Source organism: Cynocephalus volans, chromosome 3 (assembly GCF_027409185.1).
Source record: "Cynocephalus volans isolate mCynVol1 chromosome 3, mCynVol1.pri, whole genome shotgun sequence".
NCBI lineage: Eukaryota > Metazoa > Chordata > Mammalia > Dermoptera > Cynocephalidae > Cynocephalus > Cynocephalus volans.
Window position 1 is genome coordinate 94,382,691 of NC_084462.1, and position 19,633 is coordinate 94,402,323.

The 19,633-nt window shown below is 34.9% G+C and overlaps 1 protein-coding gene across 2 annotated transcripts in view; it reads left to right on the forward strand.

The window, feature by feature from the left end:
- The window catches only part of UBR1 (ubiquitin protein ligase E3 component n-recognin 1), a 137,888-nt gene that overhangs the window by 41,917 nt on the left and 76,338 nt on the right, over positions 1 to 19,633 (forward strand). For both annotated transcript variants that reach the window (XM_063089129.1, XM_063089130.1), the window contains 8 exons: positions 4,041 to 4,171; positions 5,670 to 5,808; positions 10,145 to 10,207; positions 10,472 to 10,595; positions 11,065 to 11,172; positions 13,022 to 13,110; positions 14,643 to 14,741; positions 15,837 to 15,994. In XM_063089129.1, the coding sequence (XP_062945199.1) occupies positions 4,041 to 4,171; positions 5,670 to 5,808; positions 10,145 to 10,207; positions 10,472 to 10,595; positions 11,065 to 11,172; positions 13,022 to 13,110; positions 14,643 to 14,741; positions 15,837 to 15,994 (911 nt within the window). The remainder of the gene's footprint in view (positions 1 to 4,040; positions 4,172 to 5,669; positions 5,809 to 10,144; positions 10,208 to 10,471; positions 10,596 to 11,064; positions 11,173 to 13,021; positions 13,111 to 14,642; positions 14,742 to 15,836; positions 15,995 to 19,633) is intronic.

Here is a 19,633-nt window from a genome sequence, read left to right on the forward strand (position 1 = left end):
TGGAGAACTAAAACATCTTCCTTTCTCTTGAGTAGAAGCAGTAGACCACAATATCACAGGCACTAAGACAGGTGTTCTTAGTTTGATTTATAACCCCACAAAGTTCTGTGACTTTGGCAAAGTTATTCATCGTTTCTGTACTTCAGTTTCTTTCTCTAAAGTGGAAATATTAGCATCTTCTTCACAGGGCTGTGGTGTTAAAATGTGATAATACATGTAGAGTACTTAGTCTTAGAACATGCTTGGCATATTGCAAGAGCCCAGTTAATGTTAACTGTTATTGTTAGCTATCATCATCATCATCATCATCAATACTTTCAATATCTAGTTATTTTCCCATTATTTGTACTTACTCTGATACTAATAACACCTCTCATTTGTGTAATATTTTAGATTTAACAAAGTTCTTCCACATGCATTATATCATTTTATTCTCATTACTACTTTTATGAGGTAGACACAGTAGCCCCATTTTAACAGATGTGGAAACAGAGCCTCAGTAAAGTTAAATGACTTGCTCAGGTTTGCATATCTAGCCATTGGCAGAGTTGGGCCTGAAATTCAGATCTCTAGTTTCTAGGCATCAGCACATTTTTTTTAAAGCTTGAATTTGGAAATAATTTCAAATTTGCAAAAAATTGCAAAAATAAAAATATTACAAAGAATACACATATACCCATTTCCCATTCACCTATTGGGTTAGCATTTTACCCCATTTTATCATTTAGCACTCTTTTAATTCTGATTATTTTTATTTCCTCCTCTCAATATTTTTTAAAGCATATTGGAATATTTTGGCATATAATCAGAGGGTACTTTGTAACTTGATTTTTATGTCCTCTTCATTTCATAACTGGTCTTTCCAGAATAACATTTTTGAACTTAAAAGTAGTTGAGGAAGTTGGCTTAGGGAGTTTATAAAACCAACCCCCTGACCCCCAGCCATGGCATTCCAGTTTGTTTGGGGTTTTCCTGAATCATATGACCTCAGAATACTGAATTCAGTCCCAGACTAACCTGATCTTGGATTTCTTTGGAATTATAATTAGATTCAGAAAGTGATTGGTTATTCAGACTTATCCTGAAGGTACATCTGGATATTCTGGAAATGATTCATGATCTGGATGTGAGAGAAGGGCACCTATGGCTAGCATATAACGAATCAGTTCAGCAGCACAAACAGTTCTGTATACTTCGTATTTTGTTTATCCTACTTTGGTGAATGTGAAATCCATACTCTGCCAGGTGCATGGGCTTGTGCCAGGCCCAGTGGGGATTTACCAAGTGTAACCAGACCTGGCTGATACTAATAGCCTATCATCCAGCATTTGACAATATCTTTTGAAGAGAGGATCCTCTCCACTATATGTAAATGCAGTTTCTTTCTAGTTCTGCAATACATTTCTGGTTAATTATTAAGGTGTTTGTTTGTTTGTTTGTTTTTTGTTTTTGTTTTCATTTAGGTTATAGCCCTTTTTTTCCCTCTAGGATTTTATTTTCTAAGTTATAAATGCTTTTCTTGAAGATTTCTTACATACTCACCAGATCTCTTCCAAAGAAATCAGCTTCTGATACAATATGGAAGTAACGAGTAGTTTCTCTGCATGCTTCACCTCAGATTACTTATATGAAGAAAGGAAATGTTGAGCTGAAAAAAGATAAGAAACAGGAATGCAGTGGACCAATATTGGTCTTAGTACCTTAGCATTCTTTTTTTTTTTTTTTCTTTTTTTTCACATCAAGTGAAGCAGTAGGAGTGGAAAAAGGACCAAGAAATCTGTAACTGGTTGTGATCAATTTAGTTGTAAACACCACTGTGCTTGGACCTGCCTGTCACTCTTTTTTATCTCTCTCTAACAAAGGCTTCTGAGCAAAATCTCCAGAAAAAAGATGACATGTTGAGGAGAGGGTAAACAATTGAAATCATGAAGCTTTGGGGAGGGAGACAGAATAGATGCTAAAGAGTAAGTGGATAGGTTAGTGGTTTGGTAAACACAGAATAAATACAGTTTATTAGTACAGTCTGTAGAACCTAGATTAAAATTTGGTGTTTAAAGCCTTATTCTGAGTTGCTACTGAGTTTTTTTTGTCTTAAAGACCTACCTTATATTTTTTCTGTTTACTCCCTTTTTAAAACAGCTTATAGAAATGTAATTTTCATACCTATAAAAAATTTATCCATTTAAAATATATACAATTCAGTGGTTAGTATATTCAGTTTTGTAATCATCACTGCAATCAATTATAGAAATTTTCATCACCCCATAAAGAAACTCTGTACCCATTAGAAGTCACTCTCCATTTCTCCACAACTCCCCAGCCTTAGTTAACCATTTAATACTTTCTGTCTCTATAAATTTGCCTATTCTGGACATTGAAAAAAAAAATAGGACCATGTAGTATGTGGTCTTTTGTGATTGGCATCTTTCACTTAATGTAATGTTTTCAAGGCTTATCTATGTTGTGGCATGTACTTCACTCCTTATGGCCAAATAATATTATATTGTATAGATATACCATATTTTATTTATTCATAATTTGATGGACATTTGGGTTGTTTCCACCTTTTGGCTATTATGAGTAATGTTGCTATGAACATTTGTGTATAAATTTTTGTGTGGACATAGGTTTTTACTTCTCTTGGGTATATACCTGGGGGTGGAATTGCTGTGTTATGAGGTAACTATGCTTAACATTTTGAGCAACTGCCAAACTATTTTCCAAAATGGCTGCACCATTTTATATTTCCACCAGTAGTGTATAACAATCCCAATTTCTCCATATCCTGGCCACCATTTGTTATTATCCACAGTTTTTATTGTAGCCACCCAAGGAGGTGTGAAGTGATATCTCACTGTGGTTTTGGTTTGCATTCCCTAAAGGCTTATCATGGGGAGCATTCAAATGCATTTTATAATGGATTGGTTTGACAAGTCTTTTATTAATGTTCTGTAATGAAGAGAATATTGTTTTTTGTGGGAGTCAAAAGACCCAGGTTTTAGTCTAGCTTCTGCTATTTATAGACTCTGACCTTGAATGGGTTCCCTTTTTTTTTTTTTTGGTGTGTGGTTAAAAAATACTTAACATTAAATTTACCTTCTTAACCATTTTTAAGAATACAGTTCAGCATTATTAAGTATATTCACATTGTTGTGCAACGGAACTCAAGAACGTTTTCATCTTGTAATACTGAAACTCTACACCCACTAAACTCTAATTCTCCCTCCCCCCCGCCCTTGGCAAACCACCTTTCTACCTTCTGTTTCTATGATTGTGACTCCTTTAGATACTTCATATGAGCAGTCATACAGTATTTGTCCTTTTGTGACCGGCTAGGTTCCTTTTAAATGTCATTAATAGGGGGCCGAGCCCGTGGCACACTTGGTAGAGTGCTGCGCTAGGAGCGCGGCGACGCTCCTGCCGCGGGTTCGGATCCTATATGGGAATGACTGGTGCACTCACTGGCTGAGTGCCGGTCACGAAAAAATAAATAAATAAATAAATGTCATTAATACCTGTTCTGCCTTCTTACAGAATGGCCATAAGGATCTGTTGAAATAAATTATGAGGAAAGTTTTTAAAAGCTATAAGGAATAACTAATTGTTATATGATATTGTCATAATTAGGCTACTCAGAAAGGTAGAGAAGGGCCGCGCCGGTGCTCGGGAGAGTGCAGCGCTGGGAGCGCAGCGACGCTCGCGCTGCAGGTTCAGATCCTATATAGGAATGGCCGGTGCGCTCACTGGCTGAGTGCCGGTCACGAAAAAAGACAAAAAAAGAAAAAAAAAAAAGAAAGAAAGGCAGAGAAGAACATAGGGAGATCTGCCTTCTTTCCTTTCTGTCACCTGTAGCTCCAACTTGGCCACAAAGGGTTAAGCTAAATTCTTGTGAATAGCAGTCCTCTTGAGCTCAACTTGAATTTATTCCTGGAGGATGCTGTAATAAACTCATTAAAGTGATTATTTTAAAATAATAACATTATCTTCCTCATCCATTTATTTGTATACAGTCTTGTATGCTTTTCCCTGCTTCCTTACAGAATCCACGTTGTCCGTTAAATGAAGAGGTAATTGCCCAAGCCAGGAAAATATTTCCTTCAGTGATAAAATACATCGTAGAAATGACTATATGGGAAGAGGAAAAAGAACTGCCTCCTGAACTCCAGATAAGGTGGGGAAAATTGTCAAAAGGGATGAGTTTTAGTTATGGTTACATTGCAAAATAAGTGTTGAATAACTGTTCTTGTTGTTATTTACTGATTACCTTATTATCATTATGAATAATAGAGAATTATCTCAGGAATATTTTTATTTTTTATTTTAATTTTTATTTTTTTCAGGAATTTTTATTTTTTAAATGTCCATTTATATGAGATGCTTTGCTAGGCACTATAGAGAAGTTAAGCTGAAAGAGCCAATTGGGTTTTTTTTAGAATTTTTAGGAAAAAAATCAACATTTTGGGGTCTTGTTCTAAATGATTTATAGGGATCTAGCAGCCTCTCATCCTAGTATATAAGTAAATTGCCCAGTTTGGTCCTGGCTTAGACCAACTTCCAGGTTCTTCAAGAGGTTTGTGACAAAGGTAGGGAGTTCAGAACAGTGTGTCTCCCTTTAGCCTAGGTCTTTAGCCCAGGCCTTTAACCCTTTTACTGAGGAAGAAAAGTTCGATGATGGGAATGAGGAAATATTCCTTTCCCTGGTGCTTCAGTATCTAGAATTATTGAAATTGTAGGGATTTAACATTTTTTAGCTGAAACTCAGCAATTTCTACCCAGATTTCTTTTTTCTCCTTCTTCTTCTTTTTTTTTTTGGCAGCTGGCTGTTACAAGGATCAAACCCTGCAGCTTGTTGTTATCAACACCACACTCTAACCAACTGAACTAACAGGCCAGTCCTAAACTCAGCAATTTCAAATAGTCATAAATCTTTAAGTGACAGTAATATTTGCTCTTAACTCACAGATGCAAGGAAGAATTCTGGATCTGATATGAAAATACAGTTTGAACCTTATGAGAATTTTTCTACCTGTGAAGAAATTAGGAATTTAACATAACTGAAGCACAAATCTGAATACAGCCATTCTTTGAGTTTACTGGGTTTTTTTCTTTGTTTTGTTTTTAGAAGGAGAGAGAATTACAAAATTTAACTTATAGACATATAAATGTATTATTTTGACTCTTTCTGGGCCTTAAACTGCTTGGAAATAAAGTTTACGAGAAATCATGTCCACAAATATTTTAATTTCAAATAGGTGATAATGTCATTTAAACATTTTAAGAGCTTTGTGTCCAATGAATATTTTCTTTGAGTGTCATGTCAGTGCTCAAAAAGTTTTGGATTTTGGAGCGTTTCTGATTTCAGGTTTTCAGATTAGGGATACTCCACCTGTATTAAAGACAGACTGCCACTAAACTGACACTTCTGAAAGTAAAAAGGAAAATTGGAGGAAAAACATGGAAAAGGCAGTATTTTTTATCAGGGTTTTTAAAATCCCATGGCAGTATACCACTTAAAATCATTTCCTGTGTCAGTATTATAGTGTTACTTTTCTACATATAGGAAACTACATGGTGTTGCTTCAGCACAGACGTTGTAATCACTTTTGTCTACTTTTTACTTTTTCCTTTATTTGTTGCAGTATCTGAATATATATCTTTTTTTAAAACAGGGAGAAAAATGAAAAATACTATTGTGTTCTTTTCAATGATGAACACCATTCATATGACCATGTTATATACAGCCTACAAAGAGCTCTTGACTGTGAACTCGCAGAGGCCCAGTTGCACACCACTGCCATAGACAAAGAGGTTTGTGGTCTCCATTTGAATTACACTACTGTTGGGGCTGGCTAGTTAGCTTACTTGGGAGAGCATGTTGTTGACAACACCAGGTCAAGGGTTCAGATTCCTGTAGTGGACAGTCACCAAAAAATAAATAAATAATAAAAAATGAATTATGCTGCTCTCTTACATCAGCTTCTTGGCAGTCAGGTGTTAACTGAGCCCTTGCCAAGTGCCTTAGTATTATGTTAGGTACAATGATCCTCTCTCCATTTATTCCCTACGTCCTAGGTAAATCAGTTGGAATTTTGACTTTTTGTATGTATATGTCATAGTTTTAGATAACTATAACTTTCCTCTTTTATTCTAAATAATTAGAAAGTTACTGAATATGTTGACAAAGTATAGGTAAGAATGTCAGATCAACTTTCATCTGTTCCTATAATTATTCATTGAATGAATGAATAAATGCATGAATTATGAAAAGTTGATCATTTCTGAGGTTTTAATGTGATTTATTTAAATTAATTTTGGAAAAATATTAATTCTGTGACTCAGCTTTTATTTAACATCCTTCCAAAGCAAAATGGATTCTTCAGGTGATACAGGTATATAAAAGGAACATTAACCTAATCCCTGCCCTTGAGAGGAGTGTAATCTAGTGGAAGAAGCAGCATAACATTACTAACTCAAAATTCTTTATTTTCCTTGTATATATTTTTTTAAACAGGAGGTTTAATATAGAATTAGAGCTGGTGTTTAACTTCCTTTTTTGTGTTGCTTATGTATGTCTATGTGATTGCATATCATTAATGAAAGGGCAAATTAAGTAAAAAAAAATAAATAAAAGGATATGAACAGTTAAAAATAATAATATTAGCCAACATTTACCAAGCATTTACATGTGTCAGACATGGTGTACTTTATGTGTAATATCTTGTTTAATCCTGAGAACAACCCTTTGAGATATACCATTTTTATTTCTATTTCATAAATCTGTGCCTAGTACCTTGTGGACGAAGAGGATCAATATCTTGGCACACCTGTAACCCTTTCCAAGTACATGAGAATTCTGGTTAGAACAGTGCTTTCAAACTTTAGTTTTCATGTGAATCCTATGAAGATTTTACTAACAATGCAGATTCCGATTTTAGTAGGTTTTATGTGGGTTATTGCAGTTCATTTCTAACAAGTGAAAACCACTGAAATTGGTCATCCTCATATTGAGAGCAAGATATCCCTGGCCAATGGTCCTCTGACTTCTGCTCGAGTATTTAGAGAGTTTGGCTCTCTCTCTGTCTGCTTGTTAGACAACTTTCATTCTTAGAAAAAAAAGTTTTTTTCTATGTTCAGCCAAAATATGAGTCCATGTATTTTCAGACTAATTTCTTTTAGAACAACCCAGAAAAGATCTTTTTCTTTCAGAAAGCCCTTCAAATAGTTTAAGAAATCTTATAATTTCTTATGGCTGCTTTCTTCTATTTTCTTCAACTGTTTGTCTTGTGATAATAAACTGATACTGGTCAAGCTCTGTTTCCTTCTCTCCACCCCTCCCCCCGGATAAATACCGGTTTGTCAAAGACCCTCTTCAGATGTGGTACTCTGAATCAGTTCACTAAACATCAGTTCACTAAAGGCAGTTTGAGGTGAAAGATGAGTCAGATTGTTTTCTGTCTTCAGAGAATTATTCTCTGCCATTATTATGAAAGAAAAAAGCATTCAGGAAAATTTTAAAAATGTAATGGTAGTCTTTCCCAGTCCACATTTTGCCATCTATGTGCAAGGTTAATATTGTACATTGTAAGAGAAAATCTTGGTCAAAATCAAGATACAGTATTTCTATAGTATTATGGTGAGCTACCATGATCCTAGGACTCTGAGAACACATGCTGGTATGACAAACCAACTCTCTAGGAGAAGAGTTGGCTTGGGAAAGCATGGGACTGGGCTTTGTTGGCTTTCAAATAGAATGGAAAGATCTAGGTATCCCAAATCTTTGTCCAATCTCTTCCTAGCCTTTATCCCTTCCCCCACTTTTTTCTTTACTACTCTCCTCTACAGTCAAAATTGAGAAGGCTCGTGGCTACAGCTAACTTATCTACTAGTAGGTTGACTTGTTTTTGAGTCCCAAGTCTCTATAAGGCGATGCAAAAAAAGCTTTTTAATAAATGATCGCTTGGGGGTGACTGGTTAGCTCAATTGGTTAGAGCATGGTGCTGGTAACACCGAGGTCCAGGGTTTGATCCCTGTACTGGCCAGCCGCCATATAAATAAATAAATAGCCACCAAGTAAATACATACATACATACATTCATACATACATACATACATGCATCCTTATTCAAAAGGGAAAATAGGACATTAGGTAATGTATACGATATTAAGGTGAAAAATGTACTTCTTGGCTATATGAGATTGTGTTGCAGTCAGTCTGTTTAACAAACCTATAAAGATTTATACTTGTAATTCTGTTTTCAGCTATAGGATGAGAATAAAGGGAACCTTTTAGAAATCACTTAGGAATTTTTTTTCCAAAGTAGACATACCAGCCCAAACCTAGTAAATTATTAGAATTGGGGGTATATGGAGAAGAGGAAGGGAAAGAAAGACCCATGTATTTTGAAAAAATTGCCTCCCTCCAATTGATCTACTTCCATCCCATTTTTTTGGTCATTAAAATGAAAAAATTTTAATGGTGGTAAAATCCACAAACATATAAGTTAACATCTTAACCAATTTTTATGTGTACAGTACAGTAGTGTTTAACTATATGCACATGGTTGTGCAACTGATCTCTAGAACTTTTTCATCTTGCAAAACTGAAACTGTGTCTATTGAACCTCCCTTTTATCCCATCTCCCCATCCTTTGGCAACCACCACTCTATTTTCTAAGAGTTTAACTGTTTTACATATCTCATATAAGTGGATCATGTGATGTTTGTCTTTTTGTGACTGGTTTATTTCACTTAGTACAGTGTCCTTAAAGTTCATCCATGTTATAGCATATGACAGGATTTCCTTCTTTTTCAGGGCCGAATAATATTGTGTGTGTGTGTGTGTGTGTGTGTGTGTGTGTGTGTGTGTACACACACCACATTTTGTTTATCCATTCATCCATTGATGAACACTTGAGTTGTTCCTACATTTTGGCTATTGTAAATAATACTTTTATGAACATGAATGTAAAAATATCTGTTTGAGTCCTCATTTTCAATTCCTTTGGGTTTATATCCAAAAATGGAATTGCTGGATCATATGGGAATTCTATGTTTAATTTTTTGAGGAACTGCTCTACTATGTTATATAGCAGCTGCACCATTTTATATTTTCTCCAGCAGTGCACAAGCATTCTAGTTTCTCTATATTCTTGCCAACCCTTGTTATTTTCTGTTTGTTTTGATAGTAGCCATCCTAATGGATATGAGGCAGATCTCCTCCCCATTCATATTGAAATCTACTGCTTTAGGTTGATTGCCAGTATCTCATGCATATAAGCTTGGATATATGGCTATTATTGTCTTACCTCTTCTTTTTAAAATCTCTTATGGCTTGGTTTTTTTGTGCATTTTTTCTCCTTTGTAATGGCAACCTTATTGGTATAACTAATAGTCCAAATAAATTTGGGTAGTTCTTATACATACATACTAAGGAGTTAAAGAGGAAATGTTATAGAATGGTTAGAAGTGCAGGCTGTGGAGATGTGCTGCTTGTCATAGATTACTGGATCTACCACTTACTAACTTTCTGATTTGGGGACAAATTACTTCTCTGTGTCTTGATTTTCTCATCTGTAAAATGGGATACCTTCCTCAAGGGTTATTGTAAAGGTCAAGTGAGAAAGACAGTGCTTTCTAACTATTTTCACATGGCAAACATAGAAAATGGTAAATTTTTACAAGTGAGTAAAAGAATGAGCTACCGGGAAATCCTACATAGTCCTTGCTTGGCTGCCCCCAGGGCTTGAGAAATCAATAGCCTGGCCAGACGTCCAACCAGTTAACAGACCACAAGTATGTTATAGAACACACATTGAGAAGATCTAAATTCATTCATGAAAGTATTTAAAACACATAGTAGGAGTTTAGTAAATGTGAGTTATTATCTGATGCAAGTAAGGAGTACACTACAATAAGTAAAGAACCACCATTCTTGCTGGGTTTCTTGCCTAACAAATTATCTTCTAGAGGTATTTAAAGTTTTGATGCTCTGTAAAGGTGTTAAATATTTATGTGAATCTTATGAATTTCAGTCAGTCAATAAGTGATTAATAATTGAGAGCTTATTAAGTCTTTGGGCTATATATTACTTATTGATTGTGGTTATCATTCTACTACCTAATTGTCATTTTTTGTCTATAATTAGGGTCGTCGGGCTGTTAAAGCAGGTGCTTATGCTGCTTGCCAGGAAGCAAAGGAAGATATAAAGGTAATTTTCTGAATTAGGGACAAAAAGAGAATTTTAAGAGGAATGTACAAGAGCCTAAGTAGAATGATTAGAGTGATCATATTGTTGAAGTGGTTTGACATCAAATGTAAAGATAGGATTCGGTCACTTAGACCCAGAGATTTGGAACTGGCAGGGTTATGCAATTTGGTTGTTTTTTTTTTGAAGGATAGATCACTTAGCTAAAAGAAAAATTTAAATGCTAGTTTTCTGGTTTTTTGTTTTTTAATGTTTCCTTCATTGTAGAGTCATTCAGAAAATGTCTCTCAACATCCACTTCATGTAGAAGTATTACACTCTGAGGTTATGGCTCATCAGAAATTTGCTTTGCGTCTTGGCTCCTGGATGAACAAAATTATGAGCTATTCAAGTAAGCATATAGCCTATTTTTCTTATTTCTGACAAAATTCTGTGTTTTTTATAGCCACAACTTTTTAAATGTCATTGAGTATAACAAAAAAAATTTTTTTTTGATTTGTGCATTTTTATTAATTTTCAGGATTGCATTTCAAATGTGTAATATCAAATAGTATCCTTTAAAAACTCTTGAGTCTCTGATGTTGACAGAATTATTCTTTTTTTTTTTTTTTTTTTCCTTTTTCGTGACTGGCACTTAGCCAGTTTGTGCACCGGCCATTCCTATATAGGATCCGAACCCGCGATGGGAGCGTCGTCGCGCTCCCAGCGCCGCACTCTCCCAAGTGCGCCAGGGGCTCGGCCCGACAGAATTATTCTTGACATCAAGTGTTGGAGGATTAATGTTAGTCTTTTCACATGTTATTAATATAGGAATTGTATTTTTAGGAGAAATATTATTATAATACTTTTTTTGTTTGTAGGTGACTTTAGGCAGATCTTTTGCCAAGCATGCCTTAGAGAAGAACCTGGCTCTGAGAATCCCTGTTTGATAAGCAGGTTAATGCTTTGGGATGCAAAGCTTTATAAAGGTAGGTAGACCTTTGCTTATGCTGCTTGCCAGGAAACAAAGGCAGATTATGACCTTAAAGTGGATCTGTAATATCTTTTGTTTATTAAATCAGCTATTAAATCTGTGATCTTGATTGATAACCTATTATATGTGAAGGTAAGGTTAACCAATCACTATGTATTCTTTGTCAAAATCCAGGGATATTGCCTTTTAATTATAGTACCTTTTTATTTAGTCAGGGCCAGTTAAAAAGTGTGTATATGAGGGGACTTCAAAAAGTTCATAGAAAAATGGAATTAAAAGATAAAATATAAACTTTATTTCTCAATGTAGGCTTCATCAAGTTTAGGATACTTTTGTAAGTGATGATACCAGCCATTTAGTCCATCACTAAAGAACTGAGAATCCTAGGAATTTAACTATGTCAGTGCACTCTTTTTCACATTATTAACTGAAGAAAACGGGTGCCCTTTAAAGATTTTTTAAGATTAGGAAACAAAAAGAAATCAGAAAGAGCCAAACGAGGACTGTGAGGTGGATGCCTAATGATTTCCCACCCAAACTCTCGCAAAATTGCCGTTGTTTGATGAGAAGAATGATAGGAATGTTGTGATGGAGAACGATAGTGAAGCTTTCCCGGGAGTTTTTTTTGTTAAAGCTTTGGCTCACTTTGTCCAAACACTCTCTTAATAAGTAGATGTTATCGTTCTTTGGCCCTCTAGAAAGTCAACAAGCAAAATGCCTTCAGCATACTAAAGAACTGTTGCTATGTATGACCTTTGCTCTTGACTGGTCCATTCTTGGTAGCCATGGCTTTGATTCTGTTTGTCTTAGGCATCATACTGGTAAAGCCATGCTTCATCTCCTGTTACAATTCTTGGAAGAAATGCTTCAGGACTTGATCCTACTTGTTTAAAATTTCCATTGAAAGCTCTAGTCATGCCTGTAGTTATCTTGAGTGTTTTGGCACCCACTAAACAGGAAGTTTGCTCAGCTGTTATTTTTCAGTCAGAATTGTGTATGCTGAACCAATTGAGGTGTCTATAGTGTTGGCTATTGTTTCTGCTGTTAATTGTCGGTCCTCTTCAGTTAGAGCACAAACAAGATTTATTTTTTCTTTGCAAATGGATATAGATGGTCTGCCACTGTGAGCTTCATCTTCCACATCATGTTGTGCCTTCTTAAAATGAGTTATCCATTTGTAAACTGATGATTTCTTTGGGGCATTGTCCCCATAAACTTTTCATAAAGTATCATTGATTTCACCCTTCTTCCACCCAAGCTTCACCATAAATTTGAAGTTTGTTCTTACTTCAGGTTTAGCAGAACTCATGTTGCTGTGATAGGGGCTCTTTTCAAACTGCCGTCTTATCCTTCTTAGTGCCTCAGACTAGATCCTGTTTAGATATAACAAGTTAGTATGAGTTTACTTTGGGGCAAAAAATTTTTGAAATCCATGCCTAGTTTTTTCATAATACCTATTTTCCATGAACTTTTTGAGGACCCTGCCATTATTAAAGCTATGTTAAATTTCGTTTTAAAAATTAAAAGTCAAGGGAAAGACTAATAGGTATGGAGAAAGAAAAGTGCAGAAAGTAGTTTTGAGTGAAAAGGAATGGGAGGGGTGCAGAAAAAGAGGGAAAAGCAATATATGTATGTACTTTAAATTCTAACTATTAAATTAATGCAGCAGATACTTTCATATCTGAGTCCTTGAGGTCTATTACCATGTGAAATATTTTTATAATACTCTGCCACTTCTAATAGCTGGAATGATTTTTTTTTTTTTTTTTTTTTTTGCCTTGGTGATTCTTCCTTTACATCCCCCCTTTCCCCTCTTCCCCTCCCTTTCTCCCCATGATCTATAGGTGCCCGTAAGATCCTTCACGAATTGATCTTCAGCAGTTTTTTTATGGAGGTGGAATACAAAAAACTCTTCGCTATGGAATTTGTGAAGGTAATTGCTCTTTATAACTAATATCAATAAATAGATATAGAAGGCGGTCTTTATAGATGCAATAATGGAAACATGTGGATAATAATGAATCAAAATAATTGAATTTTATGATTCATTTCTTTATCAAAAGTTTATTTATGTTATATAAATATTTTCACAAATGGCATTTGGTAATATGGAAATAACAGTCTTGGAGAAGAGATAGGTGGAAAATGACCTATTTGCCCAGATAGAACAAAGGGAGGTTATCACATTCACACATATATTCATTTTTTCTAATCATTCATTTGCCTGTTAGTAAAATTATAACAAGAGTAGAAGTGACTTCTTGAAAAGAATAGTAGGAAAGAGGAATTAGACACATGCTAAGGGGAGGCAGGAAGGAATTAGGTGGCTAAAACACAAGGATAAAATTTACAGTTGTTTTATGTTGTTTTATTGATATATTGTATATCCCTTACACTGTTGTGTCTTTTCATCTATTTCCCAAGTTAGATTGCCAGGTTATGCAGAGGAGGGACTTCTTTGAATCTTCTATTTTGCCTTATACAAAGATATCTAATACATACTTGTTGATTTCCTCTGATTCTGAGTTATAGGCAGTTCTGTAAGACTTAAGACAGGGCATAGATAGGACCCAGGGTGGAGTTGGAAGCAGAGAGAGAAGTAATGATTGTTGTAGGCAGATGACATTTTGGGATAAGATACTTGCATTCCCTACATTTCACAAGTATATAGATAAAATATAAGACATTTGGTGTGTCTTATCCTTCAGAGATGATGGAAACTCAGGATGTCAACTTTATTCTAAAATTTAGAGAGAATATTGGGTCATATGTGCTATCTAAAATGAAATTTTGTTTTCTTATACAAAAGCTAGTCTTGCTACTTAGATGTTTGTTTGTTTTTTGTATACCTTGGTAGCATCTTAAAGTTTGTAGAAATTTTGGAGGGTAAAATTAAATATATAGGTCAAATATCCAACTCTGTGATTACACATAATAGATATTGGGTATATTATTATTTTTGTTCTCTCATTATATCAGAGTTGATTTTTAGGTGGTGTGCACCAGTATGGATAAGAAGTTGTTTGCAGCCAGCATTCTTTCTGTTTAAGTCTGGATTGAATCTGATTGTTTGGTTTTCTGGGTTGTATCAGTTCTTAAATACTTCGAATGTATCCCCTGCCCTATACCATTGGAGTAGAATCTGCTAAAGATTGCCCCAGATTCTGTTTGAAGAAGGGATAAAATACACTATTGCAGTCCTCTGTGTTTTTTTGGTTTTGTTTTTGTTTTTTTTAACAGTTCGCATTCCCAACTGCTCTAGATTGTACCTGAATTCATATTTGGTCTTTTGTTTGTTATTCTCTTTCTAAAATATTTTTGTTGATCATAATATCTTGCCTTAATAAATAGGAATTGTACTACTTATCATCTTAGAGATAGAAACAAACTGCAGCAGTTACTAAAATTGGGCTTTTAAAAGTTTTGATAATGACTTATAATTGATTCTCCACTTATATTTTTCAGTATTATAAACAGCTGCAGAAAGAATATATCAGTGATGATCATGACAGAAGTATCTCTGTAACTGCCCTCTCAGTTCAGATGTTTACTGTTCCTACTCTGGTATGTATTGATTATTTATTTGCAGTCTTTCTAAATAAAACTTGTTTTGCTTTTTAAGAATTTCACTTAATGTTGAGTCAAATTAAAACAACATCAGGGGCCGAGCCCGTGGCACACTCAGGAGAGTGCAGCGCTGGGAGCGCGGCGCACTCCCGCCGCTACGCTCCCGCTTCCACGCTGCTGCCGCGGGTTCAGATCCTATATAGGAATGGCCGGTGCACTCACTGGCTGAGTGCCCGTCATGAAAAAGACAAAAAAAAAAAAAAAACATCAGAATCACTAAGTTGGGCAGTTACCATTTGGAAATAATACTTCAGTGGTATCTGCATGTGAATAATATTTTAGTGGTATCCAAGGACTAGATAACTAGTCTACTGCTTTTGTCTAAATGTCCTGATCCCTGCAACTGACATCTAGAGCTGATTTGTCACTTACTAGGGTAACTTAGGAGCACTGCCTTTTTGCTACCAAAACTTTTCATTTTTTAAACTATTTTTTTGTTCTTTAACTATTGTTTGGGGGAGTGGGATAGATAGTTAGATAAAACTGAGAAAGGGGTGGCCGTGCCTTTTAAGCATTTGTGTGAGATGGTGTTACATAGGCCTGGGAGGAGAGTGTGTGGAAGATTCTGCTCCCTTTTTTGTACTACTCCTTTCCCTGTTTCTTCTGGACAGTTTGCTTAACTTTTCCTACTTTCTCTTTTTAAAAAGCTAGAGAAAAGGATGGGGAGGAGAAACTGGACTGGGAGTGAGGGCGAGATGCCAGAATAGATAGTAATGTGATAGGAATTATGAAGTATATCTTTGTTCTGCTTTGCTCATGATGTGATTACTGATGATAAGCATTTATCCAGATAACCAATATAATGGGCTTGGGGTGTCCAAACAGGTGTTTTCTAGTTAGTGAGGAGCAGGAGATTTTCACTTTTAGAAAATAAGTTAGCAGTAGTTGCTGTTCTGTGAGACTAAAGACTATGTTTAATGCACAGTAAACATTTGTTAAAAATGACTCCCTGACCAACCAAATGAATGAACAAAGTAAGTCCATACTACAATGAGTTAATGCTAAAGATAATATTCTTGAAATATTCTGCAGGCTCGACATCTTATTGAAGAGCAGAATGTTATCTCTGTCATTACTGAAACTCTGCTAGAAGTTTTACCTGAGTACTTGGACAGGAACAATAAATTCAACTTCCAGGGTTATAGCCAAGACAAATTGGGAAGAGTATATGCAGTAATATGTGACTTAAAGTAAGTTGTTCAAATCAAAAGGTGAGGGCATCTGCTAAACACAGTGTGCTTATTTGCTCTGTCTTATAAGTAAACTCTGATCCTTTGGGTTATCTAATATTCTCTTTATAATGATGGCAAGTATAAAGAACTATTACTGCCTCATGTTAATAAACATCTTCAATGAAGGCTTCTGATTGAGTTGTAAAACTAGGTTAATAAAAAAGGTATCGAAGAGAGGCCTGTCACAGGAACTTGGGGTCTTCTGGGATCACCACATGAATCTCCGTCATGATTACCATGCCTTTCACTCACTTCCACTTACATGCTTTGGTTCTGTCCTTCTTGTATAGTCTTTGTGCATAGTTTCAGATGACCTATTGATGTAAATTTGTTTTTAACTCCCTTCTTCATATGTATACCAAGTTATTGATGTTCATTGAGGTTTCTTCTTTATGTTTTTCTCCCTGAAGAGGATTGAGAGTTATTTTTAAACTGAAACTGAAATCACATGATACATCATACTTGGGATTGTTGGACCTAAAGGAAGATAAATTGCCATTTATTTTAGAAATAGAGGGTGAATATTATAAGGGTATGACAGACCAACTATTCAATAAATCATAAACTTCAAAAAATTATTTTCTTTGAATTATATATTGAGACAAAATATATTTCATTTAGTTTACAATTTAATAATAAAGAGCTCCATGGTATATACGATTATTTCTAGTCCTAGAAAAAAAATCATTCTAGTTTTATCCACTTCTTCTAGTGACCATGTAGGGTATAGAGGGATAGAAACGGGCTTCCGATCAAACTTAGAAATAATTTAGCCTATTTAAAAAATACCTTTGACAAATTTCTGGAACTATGTAGTAGATCCTTGATATTACTGAGGGAAATGCTTCAAGATCTTTTCAAATTCCTCAATTTTTAAATAAGAATATAGCATAAAAATCTTTCTTTAAAATTTAGTAAATTATGTTACCTACCACATCTTCAGTGCAAGTAGAAAAAGGTGGGTGAATTAAGTGGTTTAATCAACATATAACCATTGTGATTCAAATTTATTCCTCAGCCATATTATGCATAAATTACATGTTATGCAAGGCAAAACATAAATAAACAAAAACTCTAACAGTAGTACTTAAAGTTATTGTCTGCAAATATCCTCAGTCTACTTTACTGAAAAAAATCTCTACTGTGGCTCTCACTACTGTGAAATATTCTTATAACTGAGTTATTTTTATATCCAGATAAGTGATCTCTAATCACTTGTTTTATCATATTTTATGGATCTCTGACTATAATTATTCTCTACAGTGAATAATTTAGAGGCAGCACATCCTTAAATACCTACCCATGTAGTAAAACTTCAAGATCCCTGTTTGTAAGGTAACTTTAAAGTTTTCCCATTCTTCTGATGCTTACAACTCCTCTCCTACACCTTCACCTAAGTACAGATATCTCCAGTGACAGAGGGAAGGGAAAATTAACATATTTTGAGCACCTGTTCAGCAGGTACTGTGTAATTCACTCTCACAAGGATCTTGTGAAATTTATTAGAAACTGCTATGTGCTAAGGAGCTTTGTTTATTTTATCTCATTTTATTTTTGCTACATTCTTATATGGTAGGTAGTATAATCTTGATTTTTGATTTATAATTATTTGCCTAAAGGTCACAAAACTACTAAGTGGCGGGACTGGGATTTGAGCATAAGCACAATTTATCTGTAAAACTCATGTTCCTTTCACTATATCATGTAGACTCACAGAATATATAAACAATAAAACTTACTCTGAAATCTGGCCTAAAATACCAATCAGAAATACCCTTGGTTTAGCAAATGCTTATTGAGCCCATTTTCTCAGTCTCACATTGTAGAAAATCTATAGTCATATCTTGTTCTTTTCCTGCACATTTATTTACTACTTTTTCATGAAACCCTGCTTTTAAATCAGTTAGAAATGACACTTACTGCATTTTAATTGTTTGCAGAATAAAGTCTAAATTCTTCCAGATTTTGTAATTCTCCATAGTCTAGCCTTATACTTAAATGTGACTGTACTTCAGCATGAAATAAGTTTGTTGGTACTAGTAGATCCTTTGTTCAGCCTGCCTCAGGAAGTTTTCATTCTCAAAGTAGTGCATTCCAACCTTGGGTAACCCTTTCCAGCTGTTAGAAAGTTTATCATTGTATACTGAACTCTTTATTTTTGCAGCTTTCATTTTCTGGTTCTAGCTCTCCTTTTGTTCATTCAGAACAACTTCAATTCTCATTTAACTTGAAAAACTACAGTCATGTGCCACTTAATGACATTTCGGTCAATGACGGACTGTACATATGTGAAAGTGGTTCCCTAATGGAGTTGGAAAATTCCTGTTGCCTAGTGAGACTGTAGCACAATGCATTACCTTTTCCATATTTAGATATAATTAGATACACAAATACTGACCATTGTGTTATGATTGCCTGCAGTATTCAGTGCAGTAACATGCTATGCAGGTTTGTAGACTAGGAGCAATAGGCCATACTATGTAGTCTAAGTGTGTAGTAGACTATACTATCTAGGTTTGTATAAGTATACTTGTCATGTTTGCACAATTATGAAATCACGTAGCAACACATTTCTCAGAACATATTCCAGTCGTTAAATGACACATGACTGTTTTAAAGACAGCAGTCATATCTGCCAAGTCTTTTCTAGGTTAAGTTACATCCGTTTCTTTAACTGTTCTCATTTAATATTGTTTTAAATTCCTTCTAAATCATTGTCCTTATCTGTTTCAATTGAATTTATACCACTTACATGCTGAGAAGTGGATACAGAACTTCAACTGAGATCTGCCTAGTAAAGCACAGAAGGGAGGGATTACTACCTCCTTCATCCTAAATAATATATCTCTATTAATTTTGTTTTGTCACTCACTCTATGGAAGGTATCTGGTGGGGTATTCTGCTTCTCAGTTGCTAATTCATTATGGAAATGAAACTTAGAAAAGAGATGCAGTTAAACCTTGGTTCTATTAAGGAATAATATAATCTTTTTATTACTCTAACTTGTTCCTGTGTCCCAGTTCTGAAAAGTATAGCAGATTCTCAAACCAAGTATCTCACTCTCACTCTCCCACTCTATCCGTGCCTTTTTCCCTCTTCTCCCACTGCTTTTGCCTCCTATTTTTGTCTAAAGACTCCCTTTTCTTTCTCCTTCCTTGCCTTACCCCTTTCTTCTTATCCCTTACATCTTCTTTACTTGCTAGGTCAACTACAGAGGTCAGGCATGAACTATGTGAGGTCACTAGAAACTAGAAATGTAAATTCTCTTTTACTGTAGATCAGTGCTTCTCAGATTTTAATGTGAATACAAATCTTCTGGGGAGCTTATTAAAATGCAGATTATTTTTCAATAGGTGTGATTAGAGCCCAAGATTCATCATTTCTAAAGAGCACCCAGATGATGCTAATGCTGCTGGTTTGTGGACCACACTTTGAGTAGCAGTGCTCTAGAAAACAACCAAACTTTGATGCCATTTGTTCATTGTGACAGATTTTAAACTTTCGTCTTTTTTAACCTTTACTTTAAAAGATAGATTTATTTATTTATTTATTTATTTTTTAATTTTATTTTGTCGATATACATTGTGGCTGATTATT